Source organism: Chaetura pelagica, unplaced genomic scaffold (assembly GCF_000747805.2).
Source record: "Chaetura pelagica isolate M959 unplaced genomic scaffold, ChaPel_1.0 scaffold123, whole genome shotgun sequence".
NCBI classification, from domain to species: Eukaryota; Metazoa; Chordata; class Aves; order Apodiformes; family Apodidae; genus Chaetura; species Chaetura pelagica.
The window spans coordinates 11042571-11058644 of NW_009953295.1; the positions used below are offsets into that span (position 1 = coordinate 11042571).

Here is a 16074-nt window from a genome sequence, read left to right on the forward strand (position 1 = left end):
GATCAAATGTTTAATCTCTTCAACTACTATAGCACAGCATAGTGCTGGATGATCACAGCAAGTGGACAGGCATTGTGTGGCACTTCTCTGTAACAAGGCTAGATGGCCTTTGAGCAACCTGGACTTGTGGGAGGTCCCTAACCATGCAGAGGGGTTGAAACTAGATGATCTTCAAGATCCCTACCAACCCAAGCTATTTGATGAACAGTATTCCAAAATCTTAACTTTGGACATCAAATAGTACAGATAGCCAAATGCGTCAGAAAAGATGGACATTCCTTTACCCAAGTAGTGAGGCAAAAGTTAAAGTGCTTTAGAAAGCTTTTAAACAGGTTCTGAAATAGGACAGGACATCTGCTCTCACCTAAGTGAAGTTTAAGAGCACTCCTTTGAGCTCCAGTTATTGAACAGGAAGTCAGCTAAGACTCCTGTAACATTTACCTTCCATTGATCCATTTATTTTCAACTGATACTTAAGGATCAGAGAATTTGCTGATAAGCTTATGCACCTTGCTTCTCCACATGGGGAAAAATCCCTTATTAATCACTCCAGCATGCAGGGAAACACAACCACACTCTCACATTTTTTCTTGCCAAAGGACACTGTTCTATAGCAGCTGTCTCTGAAAATTAATGGAAAATAATTTGGGCAGAGGAGGAATAAAAACTGAACTAAGGAACAATAAGAGATTATTAAATCTTAAGCATCTGTTTAAATTTCAGTCTCTGTGGTAAAATGAGAAATGCCAACAGCATCTTCCAAAAAGATATGAAGCTATAGGCAAAGATGGTTACTCTAAATCACCAAGTTTTGCACAGCAATGAATTTGCTCAGCACTAAAAAACTGGTGATGATCAGATTTGTCTGTGCTTCCCAGAATAGAGTAGGACAACTGATTACGTTAGAAAGATATAAGCAAAGTTTTCTGGTTTCCTATTTGCACCTGGGGGGCTGACCACCGCAACCACCAGGGCTCCCTCGAATACTTTTACCTCATCAGGGTATGGACTAAAGAGCTTTCTCTCCTCAAAAGAGGGATTTTTATTTTTATTTTACAAGAGTCTGAACTTCCCTGGAATAACTGGAGATTCAAGAAGGAAAAATGCCATCAGGATATATTCAACAACCGCAAACTTTGCTTTAAGAAAATCACAGAGCTTACTCTTGAGTCCAAAAGGCCCTCAACAATCAGCCTCTTAAATTAGATACTTAGAAAAAACATCATAGGAAAAAGCAAATCAAAACAGGCTTGAGAAGAGGCCAGAGACAAAAGCCATGAATTGTACAAAAAAAACCCAACTTGTTAGCCCATAGCATTCCTACCTCCTGGGCATCACAAAATTAAAGAAAAAAAAAATAATCAACCTTTCTCAGAGCTCTTAATGGCAACTACCATTTAAAACAGAAGGGGAAAAAAAGGACTACTGGACTTCCTACTTTGTACTTCCTCCACCCAGCCGTATATGAAAAAGTATTTCCAGGAGTCATTAATCAATGAGACTAACTGAAACAGCATTGACAGGAAAGGGCTAACTTCAGACTTTAGACTCCCTACACTGTCTCACACAAGTTAGTGGCCTGCTTATCTGCAACGGTTTTGTAAACCTTTGTAAATAAATGGATTCTGTAGCCAGCTGCAAGTGGCTCAAAGGCATATAATGCTTCCACAGTTGTCACGAGAAGTCTGGCAAAGTCTAAAACATTCAACAAAAAGAAGAAAGAAGAGTTTTCATACCAAATTTTGGAAGCTAGTGACTTATCCATGCTCTTTGTGAAATTATAGGAAGGGGTGAGAAAAATTACTGGCAACTCCAACAGAGAAGCCCAAGAAAGTTAAAAGGCTGATATCTCTGATGAAAGAAAATACTCTGATCACAGTTGGCTAGTGAGAGAAAGACATATTGCCCCCTTTAATTGAACACAGGCATGGAAAACAAGCAGGCAGTAGTGACAGGCAGCGCCTTACAAATACTACTGAGGCAGAGAGCTCTTTTAAGTGCTTAGGTACACACGTACACACACACATGATATCAAGACCTGAAGACTTCACATTTCACAAATGAAAACACAGTAAGATCTTTAAGCATAAGGCCTCCAAGAAATCCACAAGCACTACCTAGAAGCAACAAGAGCTATTTAAGCCTTTATTAGGGGGTTTGTATCCTTAGATTTAAACTATGTTTTTCAGTTTAAAACTTAGCGCATAAACAGTGGCAGTCTCACAATTACGATTCAACATTAACTTATATTCTGCCTCTAAAGAAACATAATTTGAACCATGTGCTTTTCCTCACGTCCTAAATTGTTGCATTGCATAGTTCTGTGCTATAAAATAATAGGAAATCCATCCCGGTTTGTGAACACATTACACTGCGAATTCCTATGTCTAGTGATACAGTTATGGCTGTTCTTCTGAAATGAGAACTTCCTTCTAACCCTTCTTCTACATATATGCTCTGATGAATGCTATGCAACAGAAGACACAGCAAGATCATACCTTGCACAGAAACAACTTATTTCAGCTCCATTTGAAATCAGTGGGATTAAGATAATTTAGTACTTTTGAGTGACTGGACACCTACATCTACAGTTCACTACCATGAATGGTACTCAGAGTGGCACAGAGTATTCAGTACTTCGCATTTCAAACATAAATAACCAGTATTATCTGGACCTCTCTCAATTACTATAACATAGTCAAATATCTGTAGCTATCTAAAAATGAATATTTAATCAATTTTTATTTTACTTTCAAACCAGAAAGTTAAATGGCAAAGAAAAGGAAAGATCTCAGATATATTAAGAAAGCCATCTCACGTTGTGTATACTACGTATCCGTTTTATAAAAGATCACGAAAAAAATTAACACACTTGTTTTCTTCTTACAGAAAGACATCAGGAAGCAAGATCAAAACATCCTCAAGTACATCAAAACTGCATTACAGTCAAGTACCTGTAACTTAAACTTTTTGTTGTTGTTGTAGTTTTTAATAGAATAACATTTGCTTGCATTTCTATAATAAATAAAATCAGGAGCTTTCCCAAATTGCTTTCAGCTGTATCATGAGTCTAGGATACATACCTTGGTGCTTCCTCCACAACTTTTTGGTTTCTCCTTTGAATGGAGCACTCTCTTTCATTCAACCACAAGGCATTACCATGCTTATCTGCCAAAATCTGAAAAAATAACATGCTGTTATTAACAGAGTTGTATGCATATGGCCTTTTGACATTATACTATTATGTAGTATTCTGTTACTTCAACTTTTTTATTATTTTTTTTCCAGTCTAGAAATAAAGGTTGGAAAAAAATGCTAGTACAGAAAATTAATTGTATGTGAAATAATGATTGAATGCTGTTTCATATTCTGAATGGAATTATTTTAAAGCCTCTACACAACGTCTACTCATGGGAAAAGAATACTCACTCCAAAATTTGTGAGAAGCTTCCAAAAGTTCAGAAATCAAAAGACTGAAATATTATTCAACTATATTTTCAAGCATTTAAAAATTGTATAATGAAATTAACTCAGAAGTATGTTGCCAAGCAATCCCGTGTCAACAAAGGAGAGAAAAAATCTCAAAGGATGCCAAATTTTGCTCTTGAATTACACACAGAAGTTTTCAGAAACAATGGCTAATGGAGCCTTCTTAGTCAGCAAACCACAGCACTCTGTCTTTAATAAAGCAGAAAAGATGTTTAGAAACATCGCAATCTTACATTAAAGAGAATAAAATTTGTTACTTCCTCCATACTTTCAATGGAAATTAATGTCAAAGTTTCATGGATTGTCTTAAAAATTACATGTTGACTATGGTTCTTGGCTGCAGCTTCAGTTTGTGGAAGAGCTGAAACATTCAGCCAAGTATCTAGATCCAACTACCTAAATTACACATTGGAAAAAACTCAAATTCAGCATAAGAGAACTCTCAATTGATTCTGCAAGTTCAAACTGGAAGGAAAGGTAAGAAAAGGAACTCTATCCCTTTATGAAATTCACTATATGTTGCAGTCATTTCTAATAGCAGGATACTGGATTTGAGAATTCTAGTAGACTTCTTCCAATCTTATGATGTTATAGTCTACACTTATTCTTGGAACAATTTCTTTCATTGCAGACCACACCTGCTCCCTTTCTTCCTTATAAAATTTTCCCTCTAATTCATTTTTTTCCATTTACCTTTCTGCTCTGATCTGTGGGAACCTGTGCCCATATTCATGCTTCATTCTTTAATAGTGCAGTTCTACACTGAAAACTGACGATAAAAAATGGAGACCATCGTCCTCAAACTGCATGAACTCAACCATATCTACTCGCATTTTTTACAACGAAATGTGTATTATTTATTATTCCTTGTAGCATCACGAGTGAATATGGCACTAAGCAAGATGAATTCTTACATCTATGACACCAATGTTAGTTGATGCATGAATAATCCGGGTAGATGTGACTGAAAACGAGTGCTGATCTGATGAAGACAACTCATGCGCATCATGCAGCACCAGATCCAGAGCGCTCAGAACTCTCTTTTCCTCAGAAATTATGAACTCCCATAAAGTTAGGGAGCTTTCTAAGCAAAAAAAATCCCCTCTAAAGAGTTCTACAAAACCGATGACTTAGGGAGTTCCTAAACTGTGTCCCAGAACCCTCTTCCCTGCCTCAGGGGAGGCTTTGCAGCAGCAGCACCAGGGTACTCCAGCCAACTGCCAGATTCTCTAACAGGAGACTAATACAAAGCAAAAGCAAAACAAAACCACAAAAAAAACCCCAACAAAACACCAAAACAAAACACCACACACCAGCAGCATCTACAACAACTTACTACACAAGCCCCAACTCATCCCATCTATAAATAAACATTTCTAAAGAAATTAAGTTGGGAAGAAAAAAGGGTTTTTTTAATTCTTTTGTTGGTTTTTTTTGCCTTTAATATTAAAACAGTACCTCAAGGGCACAGCATGGTAGTCAGATGGAAAAATTGCGGTCCTGTAGAAAGTAGAATGATTCCTTGTGAGCACTTCTGTTTCACTGCTACAAAGCCTACAACTTTCTAGAGAACTGAGTCTCACCAAAACAAACAAATGAAAAACTCTTGAAATATTTCAATTAAAAAATAGCTTCTGTGCTTTTCTTTCTCTCTGTACTTTCCTGAAGGGTATAATGCAATACCTTTTTCAAGCCAACTAATAAATATTTTCTTTCACTTCAGGACATTTATTGTATCCTACTTTATTTCTGCAACCTGGATCTTAAAGAAATGATTCTTCTATTAGCAGCTAATGTGGCTCAGAGAGAGATACGCATAAGTGTTCACTAAGAAAATGTAATTAAAAACAGAATAAGCTAAACAACAGCTAGTGTTAGGCTTTTACTTTCATTCTGGGTCCACTGTTTTAATTAGCAGAAACTAAAGAAGATACTGCATAAAACAATTATTTTAGAAGACATTTATAGAACGTTGAAATCATAATCTCTAAGATGATGTGAGATTCCAATACAGATCTTGCTAAAAATGCAAGCCACAACTACGGCTTTTTTCTAAGTATCTAAACATTCCTAAAAGAAAATATCCTGGTTTGTGGGATTAGATGCTTATGGCATTCGCCTATGCTATGCAAATCTATATGCTTAATCTATACTTAAATATAATTTAATCTCTCCAAGATGATTCAGCTAAGTTCTGTTTCCGGTTGTAGGACTGTTATTAAGCCAAGTAATAGACATACCATGTACTCTTACTTTAAACTCAGGTCCTTCATATCAGGTATTTCAGGAGAACAAGACTTCAAATCAGTTCAAACATAATGTCTATTTGGATTCTATTTTCCTGTTAATTGTTTCAGTGTTCTCATGTTTTACAAAGGGATTGTTTTATAGCTAGACACAGGAAACCCCGTATTTAACAATTTTAAGTACCAGTGCTTTGGAGCTATGTAAGAATGTTAAAAAAGTTCTACATAAAAGTTACTGCTAACTTAATAAATATTTGGCATCTGGTCTCAAATTGTTTGTATATTCAGCAGTTCGAAAACTAACCAGGGTCAACGTCCTAAAGCTGATTAGAACATAAAATTACATGTTATGATATTGTTAAAAGGTTCCATGAAAGTGCTTGTCTAAGGAAAGAACCATTCACTGTACACTTAAAAATAAAACTCTAAAATATTAACAGCAAAGGTGAAATTATTCAACTGCTCATAAATACAGTAATTTTGTTTTGAGGTAAACTTTTTTAAACCTAAAGGAATCAACACAATGTAAAATCTGTTTCCAGTTCATGAAAGTATGGAGGAATCAGTCTCATCTATCTTAAGTCAACTAATAGTCAGTAGGAAGCGGCTGAAGCTTCCAAATCTGTGAGGACCAAAAGGAATAGGTAATTAAACTGTACTGACCTACATATAAAAAAAAAATAACAAAACAAAACAAAAAAAGAAGGAATAAAGACATAGGTAGCCAAAAGTTATTAGCCATGACAAGAAAATAAATACAGGAATATGCTCCAGCAATCTAACCTCTTTTGGAACCTAAGTTCAACACTGAAATTACATGTTCCCTGTATACCTTTCTGTGACCCTTGAAAGAGAATTGTTTGAAGATAAAACTTCATTTTTAGATACTGTTTCTTCATTTCACATATGCTATAAGCTAGCCTGTGCACAGACAAGTTTTATATGGAAATCTAAAATAAATAAAAACACTGGAAGTATCAGGTTTGAGTGGGTACATACCTGACAGAGTAAAAAATGTTAAATATTTATCTCTTTCAAACCATTCCACATTATCAGATTTATTGTTGTTGGTTCATTCAGTTATTGAACAACTGCTAAATACTTCAGGCTCTCAATGTAAAAGAAAACATGCCACAACTTAGAACAAGTTTGTGTTTTGGCACAGATATAAATGAAATTTCTGTTGAGGAAACCGACATATGTCATTGTAGATTTCTTGTCAGGGAAGATTATTTTAAGGCTACTGACAAACCTATTTAGTCGCCTACATAAAATCAGACACATCACAAATTTTTAAATCATATTTTATGTTAAAGAGCCTGAAACAAGTAAGTCTTGTTTTGTATTAGCACATCTGGCTTAACACTAGATCCAGTAAGATTTAATGGTCACAATCTACAACTTAAGAAGAATGCAACTGATTTTGAACCACAAACTGCCCAAAATGGGACACAAATCCTTTTAAGTTCTCAGGGAGCATTAGATACTTCAGACCTGAATCCAGAATACTGACAAAAACACCTAGAGCTTGCACAAAAACATTAAGCACAGCACTGCTTGAACTCCTACATCCATAGAATCCATAGTTCAAGCTCCAGCCCTCAGGACAGATGCCTACAACCTTTCCCCTTCCCAACAAATGGAGCACGGTCCATTGTCTTCCTGCTAAAGAAAGGGTAAAGAATAAAAACAGGAAGGCTGTACTGTGCATGATATCCCTGTAGTGTCAGCAACAGCCCAAGACACAGGAAAACACAATATTCTAGGTCTTGTTTAGCAGAGTATTTGAAACATTTTGAACTTTGATTAGGAATTCAAATCTTACTAACTAAATAACAAATAATAATAATACAAACCTGGATTTCTATGTGACGAGGATTATCGATGAACTTTTCTATCAGTAAACGATCATCACCAAAACTTGAAGCAGCTTCTTGAGAGGAAAACCTAAAACCTTCCCTTAAATAATGAAAACAAAATTATTGATCTGTATCTTAAAACTTAAGTTATGAAGTATACAAGAAGGAACACGTATTCATTCCAGTTATCTGGCAGCTTTCATTAACACAGACATTCAAAAGCCAAGCTTTACCATTTGCATTTGATTCTTTAACAAGTATCTCTTTTTTCTTTCTCTTACAAAGACAAAAAACTACATTCCCAAAGCATAGGCAATTTCAGAGTGTTTACACAGTCTGAGCATTTACAACAATTATTTGTATTAATTTGTTGGCATTTTCTTCTGTAAAAGTAATAAAGTAATCACATTTTTTAAAACATTAACTACAAAGCACTTGTTAACACAGAAGTAAAGGTGAAGCTTTTACAGCTCTCTCAAGAAAAGCAGAGGTTAGCTGCACATTAATTAGATGAAGGAACTGCAGACAGAATATTCCAGACCTTGTAAATTCAATCACTGAACACAGAACCTGAAGACACAGTACTTGACTTTATAGAGTATACCAGCTGTACTACTTTTCCCCTGCGTTAAATTATAACTGCTATATTGTGCATTCTGTATGCTTCCCTCTGTTTTCTCTTTAATGAATGTGATTACTCAAAGATTGTCAGATACTGTATTTATTGACTTTATTTTTTGTGGCAGAAAGATTACTCCTGTGGGGGCATAACTACTGACAAACTACTTAATGTACAGCTTTCTCAGGGTGAAATGCACCATAATTCAGGGACTCAAAGGCTCCACAGAAGTTTTCTACAGGCTTACTAGTCCCATTTATGCTGCTACACATGAAAAGTTTGGGGCAAATTTCTGTAGGACTGACTACTGAAAGGCTGATCTTTGTGTCCTGAATAAGAAGTACAGCACAGCTGAGGTGAAGTTTCCATGCTTTCCATCTCTTGACTTTAGTTCAATTCCACAAAAACCAAACTATAGAACCATGAGATAAAATTTACCGTAAAGAGATGTGTATATTTAAAGATATTTCTTCACCTTTTTTCAATATTGTGCTATAACGTATAATTTTCATAGAATCATAGAATTATTTGGGTTGGAAGGGACCTTACAGATCATCTAGGTCCAACCCCCTGCATGGGCAGGGAAACTAAAGGGACATCAATTTTTTTTATTCTGTACAGTAACTGATCTTTACAAAAAAACAAAGTGAAGTAACAAACATACAGTGCTAGATCTTATTGAAGCAGATTTAGAGCATTTTAATTCCTATATCAAACGTTCTGTTGCCTTTTGTAAACATTCCATCAAAGTTTTATGCACAATTAGCTATTTTTACTTCACTGAAGTATGTGCTAATTAGAAATCAAAACTGCAATACTTGTCAAAAAAGTCAGGTGCCTAATTATCTAATACTTATATCTGTAAACCTTTTTAAATTATATGTAACAGGAATGACTGTCTCAAACAGATATTCTGACCTTGCTTGCATCTTACAAATCTGTGCAGTTGCATTTGTTCAGAGATAAAAATTACCACAAACGCTTCACCTTATTTAAAGAAATCATACTTATCAAATGGAGATGGAGTAGAGTCACTTTATGAATATTTACAATTTTTTTTTTAAGTAGTTTAGACTAGAAGAAAACATGCATTTGGAATGCTGTCCTTTCACCAACCAACAGCCTAACAGAACCTCACTGCAAGATGCTCCCCATGCACCAGCATGTATGACCAGGTCCAAAACTTTCCTGCCTGTGCTAACTGCAGAAGAGAAGCACAGGGGAACTTAGGTCTAGGCCCAAGACAGCTCACGATACAAGCAGGATGCTGTCCACAGTCTAATCAAGCCCTGATGTTTTTGACAAGACACAATCACTCAGGTTGATGTACCTCACCTACATAAAGATCATTGTTGGTATCTCTATGCTCTGACTCCAAGTGAAAAGGATTTCTGGTCAGAGGATTCGTGAGCAGGGGCTCTGTACCGACCCACACTAAGTGCCTACTAACACGACTACCTTCAGAGTCTTTCAGTGCCAACCAGCGGCACTAGATGGAGAGACAGGGAACTGAGAGGACGGACTGTCCATTTGACACTACTGGGTACAGGGACACCAGCTGAGCTGGTACGCTCAGCAAACAGCAGCAGCTAGCAGGGGCTTTGGCAGGAGTTACTTTTGGTAATTTCTCACAAGGAGTTGGTGGTAGACAATCCATCAGGGTGGGAGGGAGTGGGCATTTTTGTTGCAAGTTCTTTATTCAGACAAGATTTTCTGCTGAAATAAGGCTTTTCTTAGGTTCTCAGTAACTTTTAGTGGCAAGTTGTTGGATAGTTTTTTTCCCTCTATATACAGATTTGCTGCTTCTAGGTACTTCCATTAGCTTCTGCTAGCTGTTTCCCAATTCACAGATTGATAGATTACTTTAGGATGAAAAGAGGCCCATAGCTGCCTCCTGCAAGGATGACTCAACCTGGGGAGAGATAAAGCACGACAGAGCCAGTACGGTAAAGCACTGCTGAGCGTGCTACATCATGCAGTACACATGGTGACTCCACAATCCAGCTGCAGGAGTACCCATCATACATCAGATGCCTTGATCCATGTTGGGCTTGGAGCAGGAGTCCTGAAAGGCCACCACAGCCCATGCCTAAAGCATCCAGTGACCACCACTGCCTCTCTTCAGGGACAGGGTGGATCACGCTGATGGGAGCTGCACACTAGTCAAAGCCTGAAATAATGAAGGGGAAAAAAAAAGTTTTTAAAAAATCAAGAGGTTCACCTCAAGCAGCTGTATGTAGAGACATGTGGCCAAGGAAACAGACTGGAGCTGGAACCTGCATGCAGACACAGAACTACATCATCCTTAGAATATAACTGGCACAGTGGGATAGGTCACATGACTGCAGTGCTGCAATTAATGACTAACCAATCTTTAAGACAGGCAGCAGGACAGGCTTGCCATTTCCATGAAAGGATAGGTTAAATACATGGGATAGGACAAGAAGATGAGAGCTGGAAGGTCTGGATCAAGAAGGAGGCCAATAAAGGTAATGGGGCAGTGCAAATTTGTTAACAGTTTACCTGTTCAAGCTGACAAATTGGACAAATTCTTCTTTAAGCAACTCAAAGTGTCCAAGACCTTGTGTATCTGTGTGGTTTTGGTTTTTTTGGCTGTGGATTGTTAGGAGGTGGGGTTTTTGGTTTCTTAGTGGGTTGGGAGAGGGGTGTCTGTTAGGTTTTTTTTAACAGGAAACTAACCTCCCCAACATCTGTTCAAAAATGCACATAGACTACCACAGCCAAGCTGGAAGGTTTCCGATGGAAGTTGGGGACAACTTCTCAGCACACACATTAGATGGGTTGAAGAAGAGGAATTACTTGTAGCAGAAGAGGATGGAATCAAGGATCTCTTGAGAAATCACAGAATTGTCACAGTTGGAAAAGACATTTAAGATCACTGTGTCCAACTGCCAACCACCACCTCAAAGAAAAAAACAACAAAACATCTACATGCTTTTCAAATACCTCCAAAGATAGTGACTCCACCACCTCCCTTGGCAGCCCATTCCAGCCCCTGACTACTCTTTTGGTAAAGAAATTCTTTCTAATATCGAGTCAAAACCTCCTCCTTCAGACCATTTCTTCTAGTCCAATTATTCACTCGGTAGAAGAAACCAACATTGACCTCTCTACAGCCTCCTTTAAGGTAGTTGCAGAGAGCAATGAGGTCTCCCCTTGGCCTCCTCTTCTCCAAACTAAACAATTCCAGTTCCCTCAGCCTCTCCTCATAGGGCTTGTTCTCTAGACCCTTCACCAGCTTGGCTGCTCTTCTTTGGACACACTCCAGCAACTCAATATCCTTTGTGTAGTGAGGGGCCTGGAACTGAACACAGTATTTGAGGTGCATCCTCACCAGTGCCGAGTCCTGCTGGCCACTCTATTCCTGATACAAGCCAGGATGCTGTTGGCCTCCTTAGCCACCTGGGCACACTGCTGGTTCATATTCAGCCACTGTCCACCAGCACCCCCAGGTCCTTTTCCTCTGGGCAGTTGTCCAGGCACTTTTCCCCAAGGCCTTACCATTGAATGGGGTTCTTGTGACCCAAGTGCAGGACCCACCACTTGTCCTTGTGGAATCTCATCCAGTTGATCTAAGCCCATTAATCCAACCTGTCCAGATCCCTCTGCAGAGCCTCAAAGTCCCTTCCTACTCCCCACAACCTATCTTGACTATGGCTGTATTAACATACCATTAATATGTTAATGCACTATTAGCATACTAAAATACCCACCCATAGGCTAAAGGGATCGCTACTAACAAAACTCCCCCTACTCTTTTTGAGCATGCATGGTGAAAGTTTTAAGCACTGCCACTTTAAATGCAAGTGAAGAATTAACCAAGTCATGTATACAAGCTATAGAATCTAGTTAGTGATAAAGTAATTTTACATGTTTTTGAGTATAAAAGTAGTCCTTGTGTTTTGGGAAGCTGAGCTTGTTCTGCTGGACACCCTCTGGGTCCCTCTTCTGCACAGAATTGGAAATCAAAGCAAATATATTGACTCTGTGTGTGGATCAGCTTATTAAACATTGAGTGGCAGACCCTGCTTTCAGGACAATCCTGAACACTTCTACAGCACATACCTGTGCAGGACAGACCAAGGATGCCAAAACCATATGCTCCTATTTTTGCAGACCAAATTTTTGCTCTGGGGAGGCAATAAAACTCTATATATAGGCTTTAAATGAGGAATGCTGTTCAGGTTTTATAAAGCATTGTCCTCTCATACTGCACACTTCAGATCTCCTTTCCCTTGGAGGGTGGGAGATTCAGAATTATTTCTTACATATTATTCCAATTAACTTCTTCCAATTCCACTGCCCATTCCTTCAGAGACACTGGAAGATTGCATCACCAGGAAAAAAAAACCCTTCAGTAGTTTCTGAATGAAGGTGGGAAACTGCAGAAAATTACAGTAGACTACAAAATAAAATTAGCTAGTAGTTCACCCACATATCCTGCTGTATCATCTCAATGAAGAGCAACAACTGTGGAACAGTGGAACCCACTTTATTTCATATACAAATGTAAAGTAAATCTGTTTCTTTCTTCAGTTCTGTCAATCTCACTTTTATCTTCCCTTGTACTTCACCAACCTAATTTTACCTCCATTGCAGCATACATGTAAATACTAAAAGAAGCATTTCTCCTTGGTATAGGATCACTAACCCGTGTCGATCTATGACTCAGTCTAGGTGTTATTTCTCTTAGCACTTTTTAGATATTACTTTCTAAAGCTACCCTGTAAAAACAAGGCTTGCGTAACCAACCAAAAGGATAGTAAGAGCACCATTGGCAAATAAGGAGGTGAATGGCATTTCAAAGGTTTCCCATAAACAAGGCAGGCATCTCAAACTAATATCACTAAATATCACTGGGTCAAAGTAATACCCTCTAAATTAATTTTTTAAGCAAATGTACAGAAGAACATCTCTAGCTGGCTTCTGTTTAGACCCATCAGCTCGAGGTGACTTTCTAAACAATAACCATAACTTTTCTCCAAAACAAATCAGTAATCATTATTTTAGATCCAGTTTTCCATTTTTAAAGTTACTTTACTCAAGCTCCTTTTCTCTTCTCTGAGAAAAAAAAAATAGATTAATGCCTTCCTTTCAAGTCCAACAGACACAATTGCTGCCTGAACAAGATCAAGACAGTAATTCTGGATTCTAAAGCAGTGGGAACAAAGCATCCTTGTAAGAAATCAGTTTATTTTAGATCTTAATTCTAATGCACAAAGCCTTATTTTCCTACTTAGATTTGAATATAAACAGGCTAGAGGTAGCAAAGTACAAAAAGCCACCATCATGTTTTCTTTAAATCTGAAATTTAACTGCTAACCATTCATTATTCTTTTTTCCAGTTTTTAGGTTTTTACAAACAAAAACTTCATACATCACAGAAGTGACAGGAAAATCTTGCAGGTGACTAATGAAAACTTGAGTTGCACTTTCAGATGATTCCAGCATGTGTGCTGCTCTTTCCATGTGAAAAGGGAAATATTTTAAAGGTTATCTAATTTTGGATCAAATAGGCTTTTTGATATAAGTCTGAAAAATCCCCTAACACGTTTTTCTGCAACATGGACTGTAAAACTTTAAGTGAATAACAAAGTATCTTGAAGTGTTCAGGATTCAGACATCCATTAAGAGACAGGCAAAAGCACAACAGCTTGCTAGGACAAATATTTTAAACACAGAAATATGCAATGTATTAGTGCACATTCTGAAAACACTGTATGTGTTTCCACATATGAATAATCAGTCTCATCAACTTTAACAGAACTAATGGCACGCATTCATGTTTGAGAATCAGGGCCAGTAAGTATTCCACCTAACACACAGAAAATCAGCATTCTGAAAGGCACACAACAAAATGTTTACACTCTACATCTACAGTCTGTCATTGAATTAAAAGCAGCTTTAAGTGTTGGGTTTTTACTGAAATTAATGAATCATGTTTTGTAAGGTTATTGCAAAAAATAATTTTAAATAGACAAACTCCCAAAGTACATGACTTGCTATACAAAAGGGAGAAAACCAAATAATATCCAATTTCTCTGTTTAACATTTCGTATCTGCTCAACTGTCAGCTCACAGTGGCTTAATGGGACTTTAGTAACTGCAGCATTCATCAAGGCAAGTTTTTGGACAGCATCTCACCTGGTCTCTTCATCATCCCAAGCGATTCTCATGCCTTTCCCACCACCACCTGCTGAGGCCTTGATCATGACAGGGTAGCCTAACAGCGGGGAACAATTAGACAGAAGTTCAAACTTTGTTCAGTTGGTCAGAGGAACATGACAACTGACCACATGTCCAATAATGCCAGAAGACAATAACTTCGTTTATTAAAACACTTTGTTTGGAGGGAGAGGAGAGATTTTTCTTTTCAAGACTTAGCTGTCAGTGTAGTGATTTCTGAAGCCAAGAAAGGTTGTCTTCTCCATTTCATTTATACTAAAAAAAGCACTGAATGAATTATTCCCAAGTAACAAAGTTGATTTATGTATAAAGGCATTTGACCTTTTGAAGCTCACATTTCTTCATGAACAAGTTCTGTTCCTTTGTTACTGCTGAAATAAGCTATAGCTGTTAGAAAATTATTTAAAATACTACTAGTAAAAATAGGCAGATGATCTTAATAAGCTATTAGTCAAGAGAGTCAGTAAGCAAACCTGTATCTTATCAACATTTCTGATGAAGTACATTTTAAATAAAGGAGTTGTGCTGTTCAGATATGTAATAATAAATATCACAGAATAAATATCACCAATTTTCTTTTATAATGGAAAACTATTTTCCTCAAACTGAAAAGTAGGAAAAAAAAAAAAAAAAAAAAAAGAGCAGCATACATTTGACAGCATTGGGCATAACTGAAAGAATTTCACCCTCAGAGCAAGATACCCTAAAACATGGGTAAGAGGCAGGACCCTAGTTTTCAGAAAGCTAGGAAAGTACAGTAACAAACTATGTGGTTTAAAAGCAGATTTAATAATGATTGCTTATCTTGTAATACTATATTTTAATTCAAAACAACTTCCTAAACCAATTTCTTTTTCAGAACAGTGAACTTCACCTTTCTTCTACGTGAATGTAGTAAAATTTGAAAATTAGGGGATCTGATTAGAAAGTTTGACATTTCTAGGATAGCAGAAAATTCTTTAAGCCTTTGTTCTCCAGTATGTTTAATGAAAATCATAACATTAAGTGAAATATCAGACCAGCTGATACTGTCTGGCAAGAAGAGCCAATCAGTCCTTGCAAATTGAAGATACATTCCATAAGAGGCTTTGATCTGGGAACAGAAATGTACATTTGTATATGGTCCCCAATATAAGTTATCAAGTCTGGTATCTGATGTGTAATGTTTACAGTTTCTTTCTGGCATTTACATTGGGCATAACTGAAAGAATTTCACCCTCAGAGCAAGATACCCTAAAACATGGGTAAGAGGCAGGACCCTAGTTTTCAGAAAGCTAGGAAAGTACAGTAACAAACTATGTGGTTTAAAAGCAGATTTAATAATGATTGCTTATCTTGTAATACTATATTTTAATTCAAAACAACTTCCTAAACCAATTTCTTTTTCAGAACAGTGAACTTCACCTTTCTTCTACGTGAATGTAGTAAAATTTGAAAATTAGGGGATCTGATTAGAAAGTTTGACATTTCTAGGATAGCAGAAAATTCTTTAAGCCTTTGTTCTCCAGTATGTTTAATGAAAATCATAACATTAAGTGAAATATCAGACCAGCTGATACTGTCTGGCAAGAAGAGCCAATCAGTCCTTGCAAATTGAAGATACATTCCATAAGAGGCTTTGATCTGGGAACAGAAATGTACATTTGTATATGGT

At 37.1% G+C, this 16074-nt stretch overlaps 1 protein-coding gene across 1 annotated transcript in view; it reads right to left on the reverse strand.

The window, feature by feature from the left end:
* Positions 1–16074, reverse strand: part of PCCA (propionyl CoA carboxylase, alpha polypeptide) — a 321407-nt gene that overhangs the window by 174145 nt on the left and 131188 nt on the right. Inside the window, exons 9-11 of the mRNA XM_009997976.1 lie at positions 14379–14457; positions 7592–7694; positions 3084–3178 (exon numbers count right to left, since the gene is read on the reverse strand). Coding sequence (XP_009996278.1) covers positions 3084–3178; positions 7592–7694; positions 14379–14457 — 277 coding nt within the window. The remainder of the gene's footprint in view (positions 1–3083; positions 3179–7591; positions 7695–14378; positions 14458–16074) is intronic.